This window comes from Amborella trichopoda, chromosome 13 (genome assembly GCF_054954075.1).
Source record: "Amborella trichopoda isolate Santa Cruz 75 chromosome 13, AtrichopodaSantaCruz75HAP2 v2.0, whole genome shotgun sequence".
In the NCBI taxonomy this organism is placed as follows: domain Eukaryota; kingdom Viridiplantae; phylum Streptophyta; class Magnoliopsida; order Amborellales; family Amborellaceae; genus Amborella; species Amborella trichopoda.
Genome location: NC_142348.1, coordinates 5920400 through 5943659, shown reverse-complemented (window position 1 = coordinate 5943659; position 23260 = coordinate 5920400). Strand labels below are relative to the sequence as shown.

The following is a 23260-nucleotide window of genomic DNA, read 5'->3' as shown; positions in this document are numbered from 1 at the left end:
ATGAAAGAAAAAATGAATTTAAATACTAAAAATAATACACATCATAACACATTATTTAGACCATCTATTTTTAAGATTTTATATATTTATAGATTTGTAAGATTTACACTATTTTTAAAACTTTCAAAATAATCAAAATAGGTTATTAGGCCATTATTTCCACGTGAAAAATACATCTTCCAACGAGATTTTGAGGTCGACCTTACCTTAATTGTTTAAGGTTCACACCTTTTACAAACGTCGCCAATTGAGAGTCAAGCTCTTTTGGTAATTAAATTTAAAAAGGGTAAGGGAGAGCTTGCATGGTAAAACATGCCACGTTTTGCAGATGGCGATAGGGGAATGCCCCTTGTTCAAGTCATTTGCGGGGTTCAATGCTTAATAAATACCGCACAGCCCTTCTTCCTTTTCTAAGTGTGATGCCCCCTCTCTCTCTCTCTCTCTCTCTCTCTCTCTAAATAACTCTAATATTTAAGTCTGAAGATACTTTTTGTTGGCCTGAAAGCAATAATGGGTTCTTCTGAAGAAGAATTAGCAGTGACATTGGACGATTTGCAGAAGAAGCTTGGAAAGAAAAACTCCTTTGAAGATGCAGTTACTTCCATACAGGTCCTTCTTCATGACACATACCCAGTTGCTTCTCCTCCTCTCAAGGAAAAGGTTTCGCTCTCCCTCTTCTCTCTTGTGTGGAAAACTGGTCCCTTATCTCAAATCATTTTCATGTTTATTTTATTTTTTTATGATTTAGCTATGCATGTTTCAAATTATTTCTGAATATGGGTGGCATGTATTTTCATTTTTATGCGCTTCTTTCGTATGTACATTTATATATTTTTAGTTGGGATGTTTGGTGGGATTTTAAGATAAGAGAATTAGGATTTATGTTATCATTGTTTGTTTATTATGGGGGGTTTTTTGTTGAGGTTGGTAGGATTTGGAAGTCACAGGCATATGCGAGATTCTAATTATTCATATAATTTCTGTTTGATCACCCACATTGAAATTTTATCTGGGTTTGCGTTTTTTTCTTCCTTTGTGTTTTTGATTTTTAGTTTTTTGCAATGAGGAATCAGCAGAGTTGATGAACTTGTTCTTGGGTTTCTATGAGCAGGTGTTGGTTGCTTTCAGAAAGAAAAAAATTTAAAATATTTATTTGGAGTTCCTTTTTCTTTATGGGATTTAAGAGGATTCCATCAACACAAATCGGGACAGTTCATGAACTTGTTCTTGGATTTCTATTAGCATGTCTTGGTTGCCCTCAAAAGAAAAGAATTTGGATCTTCATTTATTTTTCTTTTATGGAATTTGGGAGGATTCAGTGAACATATACAATAATTTTATTTCCTGACAGTTTCTATAAAGTAGTTGTTTGCTAGACTGTATATGCAGAGGGGAGTTCTATGTGATAAAATTAAGGAATCTGAAAGGCTTAGACCTAGCCAAAAAGAAAAATGTTAAAAGTTGTATACAATTGTCCTATTGCACTGATCACACTAGGTCAATTATAAACAAGTGCTCTGATTTTTATACTTGGAGTTTGATTAAATTTCATATGCATTAAACTGGGTTTGTTGTTTGAAGATTATCATTCCAAAACCCCTGACTCAAATCTTCTTATGCATTTGAATTTTTAAAGAGACATAAGGACTCAGTCAATCGTATGCTCCATCCTGTGACTTCACTCTATTTGCTAGTTTTACTTGTACTGTATTATTTTTCCTATTGTTGAACATAGATCAATCTTTTGTAGTGATGGAAATGAGGCATGTTTGGATTATTTGCAGATATATTCAGTGGTTTGCAGGGTTGGCACCATTCTTCAAACAAGATACACAGCTCCTGGCTTCTGGGTTGCTGGTTTAAGGCTTTTTGAGGAAACTGAGTGCTTAGTTAGTAAGCAATCTGAAAAGGAAAACATGAGAATGTTCATTTCGAGGGCTCGTGAGCATATGATGGAAATTGACAATCAACCCGATTCCTCAGAATCTGCAAGGAATAATGCAAGGGGTATTTATCATTGTCCATATAACTTGAATTTAGATAATATGGTACTACTAATTAATTGGACATGACAATTTGTATTGGCTGTTCTCGAAATTTCTTTCTCTACTTCTTGATTTGAAGTTTCAAGAAATACTATTTGGATTAATGCTATTTGGGTTTCTTTGAAATTTCTCAGCATCACACTCTCTAGCTATATATTACAAGATTACTTGGATTTGGGTTTCTTGGAATTGATTTGTCTCAGTTTATGCTCTAAACTACATGAATTAAATGCTAGTTTTTCCCTTTGTACTGGCAATATTGAAAGCGATGGGTTTGGTAGTTTTCTTTGCAGGGTGTAAGTCAATAGGCGAGGGAACATTCTTTGTTTCAAGGTCTAGAAGACTTGTACATGAGTTAAGGCATTTCAGCAGCCTTGTTCTTTATTAGTTATATGTAGATAAGTGTTATGTTATTTTTCAATTAGTAATCAAGTCTAAAAATGTATTCTCCTTGTTGGGTTCTATGCGTGGATTTTGTAATGTAAGAAGGGGGAAAGAAAATCAATTGTACCAGAAACAATTTTTTTAAAAAAAAAGAACAAAGGGATAGAAGACTACACTCTCTCTCTAGGCCTATAAGGGAGTCTACCCCAAAAAAATATTTTTCATGACACAAAACAAATTATTGTTTTCTCATTTTTTTTGTCCAACACTTACATATTTATTGAAGGAAATATATACCCCAAACCTAACTGGCTCCTTAACAAACCCCGCTCACAATTAAATCCTAGCCCTTCATTGATTTAAAATTAAATTTCCAATTCTACCCTTCAATTCTCTACAATTGAAAAAGACACAAATACCATAAAGAAAACTGAAAACCCAAATAACCCCAAAACCAAATTTCAATCTCTTAAGTGTTAAAAACTTCAATTGCTTAACTTGTCTAGTATTGGTGTGTAGTAGCATTTCCTATAGGAAGTTAAGGTGTACTTTAGGCTTCACCACCAAATTTGTAAAGAGTGTAATGCCTGGAAGCTGGGCTGCTGACTTGAGGCTGGATGGAAGCCATATTTTGTTCTCTGATCAGATCCCTTTATGGAGCCTAAAGGTTCCCTAAGCCTATGGCCCTCATCATCTCAAAAGCCCTGATACTTTTTGCATAAGTCCCAAAAAAATCTAGGTAGGGATTGTCAAGTACAGTTTTTATCCTCTCTTCCCAAATTCCTTCAAAAATGTCTAGGGGGACTATCTTGCCAATAATGCACTCTCTTGAGCGATGGAGCCACTTGTCAAATTAGTGACCTGTGATATCCTTCATTGGTTCTGTCATATCCTAGGAATATCAAACAAAGATAAGGAAGCTTACAATTCCTGCTTTATTAAGAAAAAAAAAATTCCTGCTTATGAAGGAACTTTTCAAGAGGAGGTGGCCCACAATTTTATTTGCCTTGCAATACATGAATTAGGCCTTTGGAGTCATGACTTTATCTTTTGATGTTATCAGGGATCATATCTAAGGTGTCCATGTTTTCAGAGGTCAAAATATATGCTGAGGATTTGGCATCATAAAGGAGCCACCATAGAAACTTATATCTACTGCCCCCTTTCCAGCTATAAGTTTTAAGGAATAGTTTATTGCAAAGGAAGGACCCATAGGAATAGTTGAACTTCTCTTCAAGGCAACCTAAGCACCATAACAAATAACTTATATTTGATATAAAGCTTGAAGAGAAGAGAGAGAGAATTAATAGAAAGCAGTGTGTGAAATGTCCCTTGATCTAACTTGGGGAGCGCATGCCTTCGTATATTATGTACATATAATTGAATTGTACAATTATGCCCCTGACCATGATGATTATGACAACATAGCACAAAATAAAATATAAAATGACTACAGTTATACATTATACATTAAGTCTATATACTTAAAAAAAAACCCTCAAATTGGGCATCAAGTTTGAACATGTGCAATTTGTCCTTTAGAAAATGATGCTTTTCACTTGTCAGGTCTTAGGTGATGATATTAGCAGTTTGATTCTCGGCCCCAATATGGTCTACTTGAATTGCCTCCTTTTCTATCTTCTCTAGCACAGAATGATAATCAAAGTCAATGTGTTTAGTGTGATTGTGGAAGATAGGATTAACTGGATAGCTAGTGCACTCCGACTATCACAATGAATTGTTGAGGGCTGCACCCAGTGTTAAAAAATGTGGATTCGGCGCCTAGGCTTCTTGGGTGCCTTGCTGCCTAGGCGCCCACCCAGAGGCAGGGTGCCCTCACCAAAAATGAACCCCGCCCTCCCCCACCTCCCCCCAAACAAAAAAAAACGGGGGAGTTCCTAGGGCATGGTTTTAAGCCTTAGATAGTTTTTAGGGAATTTTAGAGCCCCAACTCCTCGTGAAATAGACGAATGCGTAATAGTACAATCACATAACAGATTTACGGATACAAGTCTCAAGTTTCAAAGATATTGTAACTTGTAAGTCAAAGGGATTTGGACACGTTCCATACTTCCAACCTGGATTAGTTGGCCTACTTGATGCACTAGAAGTCATTATCTCAATGAATAATAATTGATCAAGTATTAATCTATGTGAATTAGAATTAATCACCAAATCAACAAACCTGTAAAATACATAAGATTAAAGAATTAAGTTATTTACTTTTACTTTACAAATTACAATGAGACTTAAATGAGTATATAAGATCTTCGTTTCACCTTCACATAAGACTTAACTCATTAAGATATCACATAATCAATTATTTATCAAATAAAGTAAAACAAAAATAATAGAATATCAAAACAGGACACATTGTACAAAAGAGAATCAACTATTCATAAAAGAATACGATATATGCTCAATTTCATCTTCCAAATGAGAAAAAATTCAATTAATGACAAGAAAATCAATCTTTGTAACTATAAACATGTAAATATATTGTAAAAGGAAAAAAAGTAAAATGAAACACACATGATTCACAACAATAATATATTGTAGCAAAACCAAGTCAAACCCCTCTTTCAAATATGACAATACTTTAAAAATAGCAAAATCAAATCGATGTCGGTGCAAACCTAGTCTGTTGGGTCGCCAAAAGTCCTCAAAAACAACTATTAGAAGCTCCAAATCCACCCACGAACTATTGCCTTGTTTTTGGGAAGAAATCGAAAAAATAAAAAAGTTATCGATCTTTCGATAAATCTCAAAAGAGTAGTTTTGGGAAGTTTTTCTCAACCTAAAAGCCGCATTTTTGTTTTTGGGGGTTTGGAATACCCCCAAAAACACTTTTTCTCCCTTTTAAGGAAGGGGGGGATGACTTTTTTTAACTCTCAACGGGACCCATTTCTGCCTTTTTTCAACGTGTCACAAGGCGGCACCTAGGCAGGCGCCCAGACGCAAGCCGCATAATGACCCCGCCTAGCAAGCGCCTAGGCGTTTTTAAAAAAATTGCTCCTAGGGGGTCGGGGAGGCGAATTTTCGAACATTGGCTGCACCTTATAGCCAAATGATGTAATCAGTTTTTGAATCCAAGAGATCTCTGCTACGACACTAGCCAATGTCCTGTATTCAGCTTTTGTGCTTGATATTGATGCAGAATTTTGTTTCTTGCTCCTTCAAGAGACCAAATTTCTTTATAAATAAATAAAACACAGTATCGCAAAACGAACCTGTGAGTCAGGATCTCCTGCCCAATCAGCATCCAAGTGTCCAATAATGGAAGCAACGTGCACATCTTCTATATAATTTCTGTGATTTGTGGTGTTGATTTTATAGTACCTTTGATATTTTGGACCTTCTGTTTTAAGGCTTCCAAGTGAGTATTTGTTGAAGCATGCATTAGCATACCTGATTTACTGCATATGCAATGTTAGGATGAGTATGGGTAAGATATTGAAGCACACCCATCGTGCTTTTTATTTTTCAATACCATCAATTAATTTTCCTTCACCAGCTCTAAATCTTTGTTATGCATTGCAGGTATAGCTTATGGTTTGTAATTTGTAATATTTGTAATTCGTAATGTTATAGCACTCCAGTAAATCCAGTGCATATATTTGTTGAGAGAATTGAATTTTATCCTGGGTCCTATCCACTTCTATTTCCGAAAAAAATCTTAGTTTTCCCAATCTTTCATTTTAAACTTGTCATAGAGAAATCTCTTGATATTTGGAATTAAGTTCATGTGATAATAATATCATCCACCTATAAGAGAATGATCACAATAACCTTATGCCTTTACTGCATGATAAAAACTTTGAAACCATGTACGAGAGGCTTGCTTTAAACCATAAGTAGATCTCTTCAGTTTGCATACATATTTTGTGTGATCCTTTTCACTGAAACAAAGTGGCTGCTTCATATATACTTTTTCATTTAATTATCCATTAGGGAATGTGTTCTTTACGTTGATCTGGAAGAGGGGCCAATGATGTGTCAAGGCCAAGGATAAGACTACTTGAACCATGGCAATTTTAATAACTGGTTTGAAAGTTTCTTCATAGTCCATTCCATGCCGTTGGTTGAATCCTTTTGCCACTAGTCGAGCTTTTAATCACTCGATACTCCTATTGGACTTCTAATTTATTGTGTACCTATTTGTTGCCCACAACATTCGTCCCAATTAGCCTCATCACAATTTCCATATAAAATTAAAAAGGATTGCCTTCATTTATAAGGGCATTTCTTCAGCCCATTTTGAATCCCTTTTTGTGATGTGGTAGTTGGTAGGTTCCTTTTGCTTAAGAGCTTCAGATATAAACACCTGGCAATAAGCCTTCACCTATCTGTCGATCTAAATGGTGTATCATTAAACCTTTGGAGATTTTGGCTTTCTGTAATAGCCTCAATATTATATCTGTGTCTTTCCAATTCGTCACCCCCAGTACAAAAGTGTTCCCCTTCCAACAGTTTTCAAGAAGGTGCGGCGGCCTCTGCTTTTTTTTCTTTTCTCTTTTTTTTTGAAGATGGGGGGGGGGGGGGGGGGGGGGGGGGGGTTAAGGGAAGGAGGCCCTGGGATTTGCATTTGTGTGTGTGTGTTTCAAATTTCAAACCTTTTTACCTATTAACTAAAATTTACATGTCAAAAAAATATTAAAACTTAAAATTGCTCAAAATTTTATATCTATTAGCCATGTAAGCCAAAATAAAAAATCACATCACATAAATTTACATCCATCAGCAATTCAATCATCTCTTCAAAGTTCAAAAGTTAAAGTTCAACACATTCCAAAGTTCCAAAATCCAAAGTTCCAAACGTTCAAAACATTACATAAAATTTAATGATCATGAACTCATAAAGGGCCCAATGGGGTTTCATCATCACTTCCAACATTGTCGTCACTTGTCACCCCGACCAACACTCTATCAGACGGTGATGGTGATGGTGATGGTGATGGTGATGATGATGGTGATGGTGATGGTGATGGTGATGGTGATGCCATGCCATCATCATCAGAATCATCCCTTTCTGATGCATATTGTTCTTCTTTGTCAGTCTCTTCTGAGTCTTCTAGTTCTGGCTCCTCTTCCTCCCTCACCTTTTTTAGTCGTTTGTTTTCCTTGGACTTGGACCGCTTCCTTGGAGATTGAGACCCCTTCCTTTGAGATTGGGAACGTGTGGTCCTCATGGGGTCTGACTGGGTTCCCATAGCCTGCCTCGCTTGACTTCTGCCCAGCGTGTGCTAACTCATCGAGTCTGGTTCATCATCACCAGACTCGATCAGCCACTTACATATATCATCAAACTCTTGAACCACAATAGGATCATTAGAATTTTGATGTGTAGTGGTCCTTCAAATTTTGATTGAACTGAATGAATACAAAGTCACTCAATCTCGTTTGCCCAAGTCTGTTTCTCTGTTTGAGTTTCTGTTTCGTAAATCTTAATGCATTAATAAATTAGAATTCAAATAAAATTGCCTTTTCAAAAAGTTAGAAATTGGGTAAGATAAGAAGTTACAATCTCAAAAGTACTAAAATTGTGCTTGCATCCAAATGAGCTATGTGTCAAATTTAGTATGTGTTATAGCCATCTGTTGCAAGTGCTTAGCACTTGCCCCATGGTCGGTGTCGGTCCACTATGTACCTACATCACAATATTACATTTTATAAAAAAATAATAAAAGTAATAAAGCATGGAATAAATTTGTCTTAATAAAGAAGCTAAATTTAACTTACCAGCCTTGGGAGTTTTTCTTTGTCTTATAGCAAGGTCAGTGCCAAGTGATCCCATTGCCATTCTATGTATCTCTAGATCTGTTGATACCTGGCCTTGCTCTGCTACACTGGGAATGAGTCTGACTAAGCATGTATTGGTTCAATCCATAAAAGAACCTCGAGTGTCAATCTGTGGATCATTATAAAGATTAGCAGGGTTCAGATAGTAGCTTGCCAAGTGGAGGGACCTCTCGCGCTTTGATTCCCACCTCCTCTCTACAATATCCAAAATAGGTTTATAAAATTTTTCATTGTAATCAAAATTCTGCCTAATTCTTCTCCTTGGCGACATCCATAGCCTTGTATATTAACGTTATCCACTAAGGTAAAACCCTAACTAGTGGCTTGAAGGCTTTAATGGACCAATCAACTTTCTTCTGGAAGGTTCTTGATATGACGATATGAACAAGTTCCCTACCTTTGGATGAGTAGACCACTTCATTTGGTTCCACCTTCCACTCTTCAGAAACAAATATTTTTCTTAAGTTCTCTCTTTGGCCTTGAAGAGACTGCAAACACAAATAAGATGTGGCATATCTAGTCATCCCAAGTCTCACCAACTCATTTTTACAAAACGGCCTCACCAAAGCCAAGACACATATGTAGTTGTAAATGAAACCTGTGGTCATCCTGGCCTTAATCATAGTTGACCCCTCTACTGCCTTCTTGTCAATGGTCCCCAGCATGTGGTCGATGCAATGTGTCGCGCATGGGGCCCAAAATATGAGACTTCTTTTTCTGAAGTTGCTTACCAGCTGCCATATTATGGGCAGCCATGTTAGTGACCACTGTTTTCCCACCTCCTCTAGGCATTTTTCTACCAACTCCAAAATGAATTCGGAATCATGTGCTTTATCAGATGCTCCAACCTTTCTGGTCAGACCATTCATTGGTTATTACGGTAACTGCAACCCGACCCCATAAATCCTTATGAGTCTTGAAATACTCATTGGTCGGTTACACCTCTTTTCAAAGTAGTAGGCCCTTGAGCTCGTATAGGGTAGAAACAACATTTCCAGACCCAAATTGCTCTACTGCTTCCATCGTGGCTTGGAGCTCTTCAATGTAGTGGCATTGAAAGAGATGCCCGTTTGAAAAAACCACCTAGCCACATATCTCTCCACTCTTTCTTTTCTATCATTTTTAATTGGCTATCAATTGTTGTTATGAACTTTCCTCGAGCCACAACCGCTGGATGAGGAAAAAAGGAGGGGGGGGGGGGGGGGGGGGGGGAGGGAGGGGTGTTGTGTGTGTGTACAAAGAAGAATCCATAGGCCATACAACTTATGGCCTACTATGCCCGATCTCCGAGTCCACCATTGTCCCAGCCTACTTTCATATTCATCTTCCTCTTCTCTTTGACCCTGAATATGTATTGTTCTCCTGATCTCATACATTTTTTTAAAACCCTCTTCGTTCTTCTTTTTGAACAGTTCAAGAAGCCCCAACATCTCATTCCTAACCTCTAGTAAGACTTTGAGTACCAGGTGCAACATCCCCTTTTGTCCCGGCCAAATGCTTCTTAAATCTATTAATTCCGCATTGAATACTCTTTTACAATGATTACATTGAATCTTTTGTTTGTCTAGTGGATTTGGGCATGCCCCATGCTTCCATCCTAGATCAAGTTGTTTCCCAGTAGAGCTAGAAGAAGACATTGTAAATTTGTGACCCACTCAACAGTCAAGACTCAAAATAACTTCAAAAGTATAAAAACCCCAATATATAGCATCGGGAGTCATGATAGAAATGTGGCGAAGGTTTATAATAGCTACCAACCTAACGCAACCGTCCTTTTTCATCTGGGCTTGGGACCTGCCATGGTGGAGTTTATTTAAAAAATAAATAAATGTATATAAAATAAGATCATAAATGCTAAATTTGCAATGTAAATTAGAGACATAGCCAAAGATAGAGTAATATTTTCAAATTTACATTATAAATTAGAAACAAAGCCAAACGATGTAAATTAGAAACATAGCCAAAGATAGAGTAATATTTTCCATTTTGCATAATAATTTAGAAACAAAGCCAAACAAAGGCCAAAATATATTATAAATTTCTTATTTTGCTTTATAAAGCATCGATATAGCCATACAAAGTAATACCTCAAATTTGCATTATAAATTAGAAACAAAGCCAAAAATACATTACAAATTTTCAAATTTGCATTATCAAGTAGAGAAACATAGCAGCCTAAAAATATATATAATCACAAAAATTGTGAACGCTAAGAAAAAAAAACCGCTCATGAAGTTTCATCATAAATGTAAAGCCAAACTTAAAAAATAAACAAAAGAAAATGGCAAAGAAGCATAGCATAACAAACTACTAACAAAAAAAATGAACCTTAAACATAAACAATTAAATTTATTAATCTTTTGAAAACCAATTGAATTTGGCTTGACTCTTGCCTTGCCACTGAATACGAAATTACGAATCAATGCAAGATCGTGGAAGGTAACAAGAAGTGTATTAATTTAGAATAGCACCAAGAATTCTTCTTTTTGTTTTTTATTTATAGCCCAAAAGGATACTCTTATGTATTATACAAGACTTTCATTTTCGTGAAAGATGTCGGTCGCTATGCCAGTATAAACTGTCCCGTTTGGACTATGCTTTGATTGCGAAATGGGTTTCGTTTGGTTGCAAAAAGCTCTCTTTTGCAGCTTCTTTCTAGGATGAATGCCTTTTGATTTTGCAAGAAATTGAAACTTCAAATTCGAATTCGATCCTTAAAAAGAATTCGATTTTGAGCTAAAAAATTTGTTTTTGGGGGAATAAGTAGAGTTTTCTTGGTGGGGGACCAAAATGTCCCCAAATACAAAGGGGAGAAAATGACTGTTTTTTGCCCTTTTGGCGAGGGAAATTTCTACCCTCATCAAAAGGGCCTTGAGCGGGCACCCAGGCGGTGCCCTGGGAAATTAGTCGGCGGCCCAGGGTCACCATCCTGAATTGGGCTGCATTGGCCCAGGAAGTGCAATGAGGCCTCTCAGCTGCCTGGGCTAGACAGCTGATTTTTTGAACATTGCCTTCCAATATATGTGGAATCAGCCTGCACCCCTTTGTTTAGGATAAACAATCAACTCGTTGATGCCAACATTGGGCTGTTCCTCATATGGAGGTTTCTTATCATAAAGTTATTCAAAATCTTCGCCATGGTGATGAGGAACATCCTCATCAAACAATACTCGGCTGACGAGTGTCACTGGAAGTACGTACATCCAGGGAGAACAACTCTTCGTTTTGCATAATGGAATCATGTAGTTAAGGGCTGGGGTTCGTATTGTTTATGATGATCAGTGATGAGGTGGAGTAGCTTGCTTTTGGTTCTAAAACAATTGGATCAGACACCTCCTAGGTGCTGGGCGTCCAGGACCCCCCAGCTGCCTAGGCACCACTGCGTGCTTTTTGGAACCATGATAGTATACAATTATCATACGCAATTGGGTACTCACCATCCATCCTTGACAGAAGGTGTAGACAAACTAAAACATTGGTGACATAACAAAAGCGGACTAAGAATGAATATGTCAGTTATTCTCTGCCATTTATTGGGGAGGACATATGGTGGTTCTTCCTGTGCGAATGGTTGGTTATGTCCGTGTATATGGAATACTGAACCAAATGAATAACTGTATGCAAAAGAAAACTGTTTGCAGTTTTTGCATTTTTTTTTTTTTTACCTTTTTTCTGCATTTTTATGTGGTTTTTGCAGAGAGTTGATCTCATATGATTGAATCATTGAATTATACTTCTCTCCCTCTCTCTCTCTCTCTCTCATGATGACTCGCAACTTGGTCTTGACAGGTACAAGATATCTCTTTGAAGGGCATCTAACAGTTGGGTCAGAGCCCCCTCCTCCCACCTGGCTCGTGGCACAGAATCTTATTACTGTTCTTGATACAATTTCTGATAGGAATGAGAATGGAGAAACTTTTTCTCGACCAGAGAATGATGGTGTCTCATCAAGCACGAGAAATGAATCGGTGGAAAATATTGTACAAGAACTTGTACATAACTTGCAGGAAATCACTGGTGGCATAGACAACCTTGAGAGTGTTCTCGAAGCTTCGTTGAGGGTAACTCTCCTTTTCTCTTTTTCTTGCACCTTATTTTCCCATTAATTATGAGTGATAATACATGTCTCAGTGATTCTAAATTAATTTTTTGCTTTCTTATTCAAGTGAAACAACTTTAGAATAAATGGGAACTTGGTGAAACAACGACGACATGATGGAGGAAATGTAAAAAATTGATTATTCTGAAAACATGAGAAAAAGAGTTAGTTAGAAACAGAATAGGGATGCAGACCCAAAAGAACCAAGGAAAATTAGATACTATGAAATAAAGAAAAAGTAATAGTGAAATCCAGAATGTAGGAAATAATGGAAGAGAGAACAATATACACACACACACAAAATGAAAGAAGAAATAGAATCTCGGGGAAACGATAACATGATAGTGGAAATGTAAAAACTATAAACATTGAAAACGTGAGAGAAAGAAAGAGTTGGTCAAAACAAACAATGCGCATCAGAATGGAGAAAATAATTGGACAAGAAAATGAGAACAACACACACGGGAAAAAGATTCTATAAGCCCATGGGCTTATGTTACAGTATAAGCCTATTGGCTAGAAGAGAGATTTTCTCAGGCTGAGATTGTGTAGAATATCTTAGTCTCGATAAATGAACAATTTTATAAAGAAAAAATTTGAGTTCTTGAAGGTCAAGATCCAAATTTCATTAAATGGACAGCCTGTCACTCAAAATGGTGTAGTCATTTTGAAACCTTTTTTTTTTCTCTTTTCCTTTTTTTGATCACCAGGATGAGATGAGCGTTTCTGCGGGGGGATCAACCCACTCTAGCTCTTATGAGCTTATGCTACAGCCTGTTGGCACTTTGGATTTTTTCCCGCTATATACAAATGCACAGGCATGTACACAGCCATGTCCTAGTCTACCTGTTCGTTGCACAGGAAGAACCGATCAACTTGTAAATAATTGTTTAGATTTCATACTTTAGAAAATCTTAAAATTACAAATTTCTTAATTAAAATATGAAAAAGAAAGTATCATGGAAATATTCCTTCATGTCATTCCAAAAATAAAAAAGGGTTTCAAGATAAGATTGAGAATTAATTCGAACCTTATTCGTTAGGACTTTGTTGTGTAAATTATTTCTCTCTCATATCTCAGTTGAAAATGTCTACCCTGAGTCCCCAGACTCATGAGTACACCTCGTCTTTCCATGATTTTAAGATGAAAACACATTGCAAATCACTGGAAATACAGTTCTTCTGTAGATCCATCTTTTTGCAGGTCCAAAAATGGTGCAGATCTGACTATTTGTGAAGAAGTAAAACAAATGTTGCAAAAAAAAATTTAAAAATGCTTTTTAAATTAAAAAAGAAAAAAAAAGAAAAAAGAATGTAATGTAAATTTATTTCAGAAATGTAATGTAAATTTATGAAATTCCATATATGTACGGAAACCTTATTTATTAAGACTAAAGATAGGTTCTTATCCAATACTCCATATCGCTTGTAATTAGAATTCTCAAATAGCACTAAAACTATTTGTATTTGAACTTCCTAGAGGAAGATCTTACTGTTTTGGATCAAAGGTTTTGATCAAATCAAATGAAATGGCATTCTACAGTTGCCAGATGATGATGGCCATCACAAGAAATTTAGTCTCTATACACTCACATACATGCAGAGAGAGAGAGAGAGAGAGAGAGAGTCATGCTGGGAATATAGAACTTTCATTCTCCTACTACAAACCATATATGCTTATGTACATTTGAGAATGTCATCTGGCTTGGCTTTCACAAATTTCCAGGAAATCGATGGACGTGGAGCAGGGAAGGCACCACCAGCATCTAAAGAGGTGGTCGCCAATCTTCCTATCATCGATGTAACAAATGAGATATTGGAGCAGCTTGGAAGAGAGGTGCAGTGCGCTGTGTGTAGAGAGCAGCTTATGTTGAATGACAAGATGCAGGAGTTGCCATGCAAGCACCTGTTTCATCCACCGTGCCTCAAACCATGGCTGGTAAGTTTCATTTTTGGGGGGCCTTGAACGTTAGAATCTTGAGTCACATGAATAGTGCTGTGTGTGTGTGCATGCTTGTGTGTGCATGGTGCAAGCATTTGTTTCACCCTGCTTGCCTCAATCCATGGCTGTGGTGGTGTTTCCGATATTGGGGTACCTTTAAATTTGCAATTCGAATCACGGTAATAGTGCCCTCTCTCCCTCTTTGATGCGCATTTGTTTGCCCCGTTTGGCTTGTGCCGTGGCTGCTCTACTTTTTGGGGTGCCATGAAGATCAAAAATTCTGTCACCGCCAGAGTGCCTGATCTCTCCCTCGCTGCCCGCTTGTCCCCCCCTTCCCCTTCACTCTCTCTCTCCCTGACACATTTTTTGGATATGTTTTGTGATATATTTATGGCAGGATGAGCATAACTCGTGTCCCATTTGTCGATACGAGCTGAGGACTGATGACCATGTATATGAGAGCCGCAAAGAGAGGGAGAGAGAGGCGGAGGAGGAGAGGAAGGGTGCTGCCAATGCCCTTCGTGGTGGAGAATACATGTATGTCTGATCAATCATCAATCACCCTTCCACCTTTTCTATGTTCATTTTGTTCTTTGTTTTTTTCTTGTTCTTTTTCCTGTCATCTATAGAAATAGAGCACTACAACCATCTTTTATTTTTATAGGGTCATCATTTGTTAAAACATTATAAGAATGAAATCCATTTGTTTACAAGGTTAATTGCAGTTATCGGTATTTTCAACTATTGATTTGCCAAAGAACTGAATGATCTCTATTAATGCCATGATAAATTTATTCCCCTCTCAAAACTCAGTATACATGCTATGTTTTGTAATGCTTGATGGGAAGTCCCATTGCTTCATGTTTATGTGCCATCGTTAAGGATTATTAAAAATGTGTATATGGTGATCTCGTGGGACCAAATTGTACCATTAGTCCCCACAGGCAAAAGATTAGGGGATTGTTTGTGAATGGATTTATTCGAAATAACCTTGTTTTACTTTATTATCAGTTCTGAAAAAGGAAAAGCAAGAGTTTCAAAGCTCAAACTGGTCGCTTCATGGTTGTAACATGTGTTTTGGTCGTGGGAATAAATAGACCAGTTGGGTTCCATAGAGTTGTCTATTTTCTCATAAAAATTAATGGACTGCTTATTGTGTAGCTCCATGGCGGCGAACTAGGATTTGTGTAGCCGATCTCAAATAGTCGTTGGAAAGGCTATGACGATGATAATATTGTATAGCTATGCGAATTGCACTTGTACCGTAGTTTTAATCTCTCTCTCCCATTTTTTAGCTAAGTGAAATTCTCATGTTGGAGCAAAATGTAAAGTCTCTCTTCGTGGCTAACCCCAACTCAAAATAGTTTTTAAGCTTCGATCTGCATTCTGAAACTTCATGAAAAAAAATCCTGCCTTAAGATTTGCACACCAAAATTTGAACAGTTGGATCTAGGAATTTGGGTCCTTAATATACTCATCTTGTGATTCTAAAATGGATCTCAAATTTTCACATCATGAAAACCCTCACACGTCATTTGCCAGGGAAACTAAAGAAGATTTTGCGACCTCCGGAATGTAGTTTACGTCGCTCGTATAAACTGTGCACCGTGCCTGTGTTTGTGCTAATCATTTACTAAATCAATGGACTAAAGATGTCTAAATTGTTGTAATTAAAGTTGGATTGAGATGAACACAACCAAATAGATGGAGACGGATACTGGGAATAAGAGGAGAGAGAGAAAGTACCTCGGCTTCATCTAAAGAGAGAGAGAGAGAGAGAGAGAGGCTTCATCTGATAGCAAGAGTCAATGCTATGTTACTGGTTTCCCAATTGGATCATGACGGTGATCAGGATTTGGTATTGGAGTTGGTGGTGTTTCAGGAAGTGTTCTATTGGTGTAGAATATATGCTTCGTTTCAGGAACTTCTCTCTCCTCCATCGCTCCATTTTCACTTGCAATCCTGCAATCAAAAACTTTAATGAACTCCACCAGGAGAAAATAGAAAAAATATAATGGGGACAATAAAAATCTGGTTTAAATTTAATGAACTCCACAAAGAGAAAATAGAAAAAATAAAATAGGAATAATAAAAATCTGGTTTAAAGCGAGAAAATAGATTAAGAGAACCCTCTGCTGCTTGTGCAGGTCTCACAAATCAATGCCAAGACCAAGACCATGGCCACAAAATTTAGGCGCTTCGAATTACAAGTATAAGCCATCCTCTATCTCTCTCTCTCTCTCTCTGTGCACGAAATGGGTGGTTGTGCTCACTTATATGGAGGGGAGATTGGTCATATTTACATGTCCTTAGGTTGACTAAATAAAAAGAAAAAAGAAGATTGGTCTGTCTCTAAAATCGGATTATATACTTTAAGAAAGTGTGAGGAATAGGGCAGTCCGATATTTTCAATACTGAACCGTTTTAGAAATGGATCGGTCTGACATCTGAGACATCAACTATTCTAAAAAAAACAAAAAAAAAACAAAAAACAAAATAAAAAGATGTAATATTTTATCAGGTGGCAAAACCAAAAAAAAAAGAAAAAAATGAGGAAAAATATTTCCATAATACTTACAAAAAAAAAAAAAAATCTTTGCATAAAAAATAAAAAAATATGACAAAAAAAACTGTAATACCGATAAAGTTTTCCTGTCCAAGTGTGTCCTAGTCTAACATTGTGAAAAAATTACTCATGGGCCCTGCCATGTGCTCCTAACCAGCGAACAAAAGCCATTACACATTTAAGGGGCAAAGAAAATACGCCCATCTCTCTCACTCTCTCTCTCTCTCTCTCTCTCATGAAGTCAAGTGAAATTCGCAGCTACATATATATCCAAAAAATAAGGAATTTGTTTGTAATGTGGTTTTGGATGTTTTTTTTATCATTTTGACAAAGACTGGAATGTGTTTTGATAATGAATACTTATTTTACATTTTTCTTTCATTTTTAGATTATTTTTAAAATATCCTTGAGCACAAATCGATTTTTTCAATCTTTTTTTTTTTTTTGCTACTTTTCAACTTCATTTGGATGTGTTATATTTAATTATATTTTAAATATAATTTTCATATTTTTTTAGGATATTTTGTATTTTTTTATTTTCATTTTTAACTCTTTTTATCTACATAGGACTTGCCCAGTTAGGCCGGGTTAACTGACCGATTTTTTCGAGGTCCGGTTCATGCAATCGAACACTGCATTATAGTCCATTATACTGATTTTCAAGACCTTGACATGCCGGTCCATATATCAATCAAATCAAGCTAACAACTCACCAAATCATTCTTGACAATATAGATGGTAAACAACTCTTGATTCCTAATAAAATTAAAACTTGATTAAGACGCGAGTAGCCACATTTGACATTTCAAACTCGATAACGGTCAAGGCCATTTAACGTATGAAATCCACTGAATTGTACATGAAGTGTGCAATTTTTTTGTTTCATTTACTAAGAAATATTTGGGTCAAGATTCTTGTCCAAGGCAAAACTTAGAATCACCCTCGATCTCACATTTTTTCTTTCTTGGTTTACTTTTTAACAGACTCGGCCGATCTTGTTCGGTCTCGGTCGAGTCATAGTGGGTAACTCAAGATAAGGACCCTTGCTAGGAACTTACACAATTGATTATCCATCTCTTGATATGTGTGTCATATTTGTGCAAGAGCTGTACCAATCCTCTCTGTATTGTTCTAATTTGATTAGATATGTCTAAAGAGATCACTGGATAATGCACATCTCTTAACAAATTCAATACCTCGAAACTAATTTGTTTACCCGCAAATCAATCTCAAGGAACCCTAATACCCAAGGATAATATTCAGTTCAACAGATTTAGGGAAACTTAAAGGAGAACATGAGAAGAGAGACCAAAAAAAAAAAAACCACAAAAGAGAACAATACACTACAAATCATAATCCAAGCGCCACTAATATTGAAATATACATGGCCCTGGTCAGGCTACATCCACAGGCAACTGAGAAGAATATGTTTTTATTATCATAGGAGGGTTACAAGATTTGGGTAAATACACGAAATGTCTTGGACTCGGCAAAACACCTTTGATTTTCCTTTTCACTACCATAAAGAAATCATGGAGCCTACTTCTATTATCGAATCTCTTTCCATGTCATTGCCTATAAAGGAAAATGCTAATAAAACCACCTAATAAACATAGCACGTTGGCAAAACCCTAATCTTTGCCTCTCCCTTCTCTCTATATCATAGTTTAAAAACTCGGCCGAGGCAAATCGGGCTCGGTCAAGTAATGCGGCCTTGCCCCATAGGCGAGGCGATTTTTGGGTGAGTTAGATGTACACAATTTTTTTTATTATTAGCACAAACTACTATCAGATGTGTTAAAAGAGCTTATTGGTTAGCTCAATCAAATGAACTTTATCCCTTGAGTAAATCGCCTCGGCCAGGTTTCAAGTACTTTGATCGAGTTGATTTTTTTTTAAGACTGCTCCTTACATAAATGAGTTTTTCAAGCTTCCACTTGAAGTGAATTTCAGAATGACTTAGTTGCCCCCATATAAAAGAGAAATACTCATGAGCCACAACTTAATATCATCTAACAATCCACCTTAATACAAAACCATACCCTTATCATGCCACCAATTGTCAGTTATTTACTAAAGAGAATTTAACCAAATATCATAAGTTCTCTAGTTAATAACCTCCATCTTGCCCATTTTGAGAATTTTTTATGACACCCAAAAGAATAAAAAAAAAAACAAAGAAGAAGGGGGAAGCCATACAAATGTGCCCTATGACATATCAGTGGACAACACATGACTCTATGGTCAACGAATTGTGTTCAAGTATGACGCCAAAAGGTCCAACATCGCCGTCAAAATGCCAAAAGCCGGTATCATGGTCATTTTTCGGGCACCAAGCTCTAAAGAGACTCAACAGAACGTGCAAACAATAATGGTTAGGTTTTAGGGTCAGTTGATGCTCGATCACTGCATGGTGGCTCGTACATGAACATCCATCAACTGAACCAGAGTTGGCACGGAAAAGTATACAACGAGACAGTTTATCTTTTACAGGATGGTCACTATTAATCTTCATCATTGGATGTGAAAATGGGCACCTGTATTTATTATGCATTGATCAAGCTCAAAGTTCATAAAAACGTTTTTTTAACATCCAAACTATCAAATTTTACGTCATATAGTTATAAGTAATTGTGATCTCTTTGTATTAAAAATAAATAGTCTCATTATATACAATCCCGTAATCTGTAGCATTTTTATCCATACAAAAACACGAAACAAAATTGAAGAGATGGGCGTCTAGGATATATGCTCATCATTTTAAACTTTCAAGGGGGTTTCACGTGACCCCATAGCATTGAGAATGTGGGAATCATTCATATGGGAAATTACATAAATTACCTTATCTTGGAATTTCTATAAATGGACCTCCCTATTTTTTTTAGTGCCCCATTATCTGATGGCTTTGGCTTCTATTTCATTACAAGTACAATGCAAGGGTTCAAGTTCGCATTGCCGTGATGGAAATTTGGTGGGTGAAACAGGGCCGAGGTGGTTTTTTTGAGGAATTAGGAGCTTAAGAGCCAGTTAAAAAGTATTCTAATGTGGAAAAAAAGAAGGTTTTGGAAGCTATAAAAAGGGGCTGATTTTATATTGGAAATTATTAAAATTATTTTTTTAATAATTTTAAAGATATCTATATTTTTAAAATTTTATGGATATACTCATATTGTTTTGTGTTAATTTTTTTTATCCAAACCACCCTTTCATGGTTATATTAGGTCCATGATAGTCCCAATAACCTACTTGGATGCTTGGGGGTTCACAAACCTATTAAATCCGTGAAGATCCATCATAGACCTAACTTAATAGGTCCATAGTGTTCCCAAGATGAGTTCGTGATGGGTCTACATGGACCTAAGACCTTCCCAATTCAAAAGATGATTTGTAGAGGCTTGGCCTGTGAATGATGCTTGAAGTGTACCAAACTACTACATTTTCTATGAAGTAAAAAATAGCCTTGACTTTTATTTATTTAAAATTTTCTCAAGTAAATAAGGCCTTTAAAATTTGATAGCATAATGAAAAGATAAGTAAATAGTTAAATAAATAAAAGATGACCATAAAAATAACAGCTCATGAGCTAAAAATCAATATTTAAAATCATGTTGTTTTGAATTACCTATTATTTTATTTTCAAATAAATTAGTTATAGTCTTAAAATCATCACATACTTATTAGGTTTGTGAAGATCCCTCACAGACCTAATAGATCAGTGATGGTCTAAGACACATCTTGGAACTATTATGGACCTATTAGGTCTATGACGTGTCTTTACGGACTTAAGCCCCAAGCAGCCACTACAATGCTTCCTAGACTAGGGTCATGGAATTCAAGAGGCACCCAAGTAGGTGCTTAGGGCAGTCACAGACGTATTAGATCTGATCGACCAACATGCTATTAATTGGTCCATGTTTTGAATAAAAATGAAAACAAGAAAAAATGATTATGTGCAGAAAAATAAAAAAATATGGGTAATTTTAATTATTAAAAAACATATCTTTAATAAAAAAGATAATGCATATTTGAGGTGCTTTTTAAGGTGTGATGCGCCTGGCACATCGTTTTACCTTTTTTTGTAGTAAAGATGTGTATTCTTTTCCTTAGTACTGCTGACTTTCAATAGTACCAAGCCCAAAGTCTCTGACTACATTTTTACCCTCCAAATCCCCACAAACTTAACCTTTATTTAATTACCCAAAAAATATAATCATACCCAAAACATCAACTACCATTCTAACCCATAATTTTATCCTTTAAATGGTTCTTGAACTCAAGATAAATGAGTTAGATGACTATAAATTTCCCGGGTTGCTCACTATGATGTATGCATGTTCAATTTGCTAAGTATAAGTCGTACAGCCGGTGTGAAGACAATGCATATCATCTCCAATGGATAAATAGTTCAAATCAAATCGAAATTTTCCTAGTCAATCATGATCACGGTTGACTGATGCGACCAATAATATAACAACCACCAAATTGATAATAGATGAACACAAATCAAAACCAACCCAATTAGACAATAAATTATATATATAATATTTTTAAAAACCTTGATGCACTGCTAATACATCACCTGAGAATTATGAATTGACTAGTTGTAAATAGCCCCAATCGAACAAAAGATTATCCCCGAATCTACACCAAGGTATTGACTTGACGGTGATTCTCAAATATCGCAGAATGTGATACGATGAGATAGAATGGAATAGAAACAAGGATAGAGAACGGGTTACCTACTCCTAACGATCAAAACGATCCCTTTAATGAATCAAAAAGTAACCGGCCATACCAATTAAAAATAGCAAATCCAACAAGCCGATAAAGAAGAAACAGAATCTAAACAATATTTTACTAGATCCATTCATTTTTTTTGCTTGGATGAGACCTTCCAAAGCACAACGGTCCAACGGGTCAGCCAGGGTAGTCTGATCTTCATAACAATATTACCAACAATAATAGTTTTGAACTAAGAAACATATGATACCATCATTCTTCTTGATCACAAACAAAAAGGTTCATGATATCACAGTCCAGTCAGTGGGTTCGACCATGGCGGAGATCAAGTAGGCAGCAAAATTGAAGTACTAACATGTTGGGTGGGGTCCTCTATCACCATCCAACAATGGATGGAACAGAGATGACCACATGTTTAACGTGGTCGTATGGATCACAATATACGACCACTACTGCTGATAATTAGCCATAACCCCACACAAAGTAGTACAAAAACCCAGAAGACAGTACCAACAATACATATATATTAACGTACCTAATCCACTCATACTCTTTGAAGTTAACTTCTAATATTCCAGAAAATGAAAGAAAAGTTTACCTCATTTTCAAGAGTGACATTCACCATAAGAACAAGTTCTCACTCATGCACTACCAAAAAATTGCCCTTTGAAAAGCAAAACTTGTAGACCTCAGTTTCTAAAGCAAGGATTAAAACCTCAAAAACGGAATGCAAACACAATAAAGGAAAGCATAGAGCATCAGACTCTGAAACCTCGGCTGTTCCTCCTGCCTCTTGCTCTCTCAAACTTCCTCCCCTTAGATCGAACATAAGGCTTAGTGTGGCTGTGAGGCACACCTGGTGCCTTGCCAAAGTGCTTCACTGCCTCACGAGCATTCTTGGGTCCACGCAAAAGAACCTGTTTTTTTTAATACAAAAAATAAAAACATGTTAATGCCTCGTTAGACGAAAATGTTTCACAAATGTGCATCTAATGTTTGTCTAAAGGTTAAAACTTGCATAACAGGCCACATTTTCAATAGATAGTTTTCTTTTGGCCCCTTGCAAAACAGGCCGCATGTTAAAAGAAGGGGTTCTCTTTCTAAACGTGATAATCAAGCTCATATCATCTCTCCAAGAGACAAATGTGAACAAATTGTACTGACTTCAAAAAACCAGTAATATGAACAAGCTATAAATTAGAGATTGCAACAATTCTAGTATCAGGTAAGATAGTTGCAGTCAAATGCCAGGAAAGTCAGTGAGAGAATGAGAGAGAAAGTTAGAGAGAAAGAGAGAGATCTGATTTTGCATTTTGTGCGTGTTTGTTAGTGTGTGCGCCTCTCAGAGAGAGAGAGAGAAAGAGAGAGAAGAGGGAGAGAGAGAGAGAGAGGAGGGAGAGAGAGAGAGAGAAAGGGAGAGAGAGAGAGAGAGAAGAGGGAGAGAGAGAGAGAGAGAGAAAGGGGGAGAGAGAGAGAGAGATGCAAGAAGGGCACCACAAAGTAAGTTCAATTACAGCATGTGCGCGCTCCTACTATATTACCAGTCAAATGATTTGTATAATATTAATGCAAGGGAATAAAATTGTGATTGTAACATTAAGGATGCACAAGTCATAGCAAAACAGAGTACCACGAAATGAGATCCATTTAGCGAGTCGGAAGTTTCAAAGTACAATGTTATTGGT

The 23260-nt window shown here is 36.5% G+C and overlaps 1 protein-coding gene, 2 long non-coding RNA genes, 1 other non-coding gene and 1 pseudogene across 5 annotated transcripts; 1 reads left to right on the top strand and 4 right to left on the bottom strand.

Annotated features, from left to right (window-relative positions):
• Positions 1-238: 238 nt before the first annotated feature.
• AIP2 (RING/U-box superfamily protein) lies at positions 239-15077 on the top strand. Of its 2 annotated transcripts, XM_006828603.4 has the most exons (5): positions 239-660; positions 1785-2007; positions 12018-12289; positions 14054-14266; positions 14667-15077. In XM_006828603.4, exons 1-5 carry the CDS (start codon positions 511-513, stop codon positions 14814-14816), a joined length of 1008 nt encoding a protein of 335 aa, XP_006828666.2. In that variant the 5' UTR covers positions 239-510; the 3' UTR covers positions 14817-15077. The 2 variants fall into 2 exon arrangements, with proteins under 2 accessions (XP_006828666.2, XP_088712643.1); XM_088856517.1 differs by lacking the exons at positions 14054-14266; positions 14667-15077 and adding an exon at positions 13038-13305 and having other exon boundaries at positions 240-660.
• LOC148778965 (uncharacterized) lies at positions 7165-9533 on the bottom strand. The gene is made up of 2 exons (XR_016048138.1): positions 8169-9533; positions 7165-8076 (listed from the first exon to the last, which is right to left on the bottom strand). It is a non-coding gene; the product is annotated as an uncharacterized LOC148778965 (long non-coding RNA).
• Positions 15078-15911: 834 nt separating the features above from the next.
• On the bottom strand, positions 15912-16533 carry LOC110008526 (uncharacterized). Its single transcript, XR_002283484.2, has 2 exons — positions 16399-16533; positions 15912-16231 (listed from the first exon to the last, which is right to left on the bottom strand). It is a non-coding gene; the product is annotated as an uncharacterized LOC110008526 (long non-coding RNA).
• Positions 16534-17892: 1359 nt separating this feature from the next.
• Positions 17893-17998, bottom strand: LOC148778964 (U6 spliceosomal RNA). Its single transcript, XR_016048699.1, has one exon. It is a non-coding gene; the product is annotated as a U6 spliceosomal RNA (small nuclear RNA).
• LOC18424012 (60S ribosomal protein L18-2 pseudogene) lies at positions 22182-22493 on the bottom strand (annotated as a pseudogene).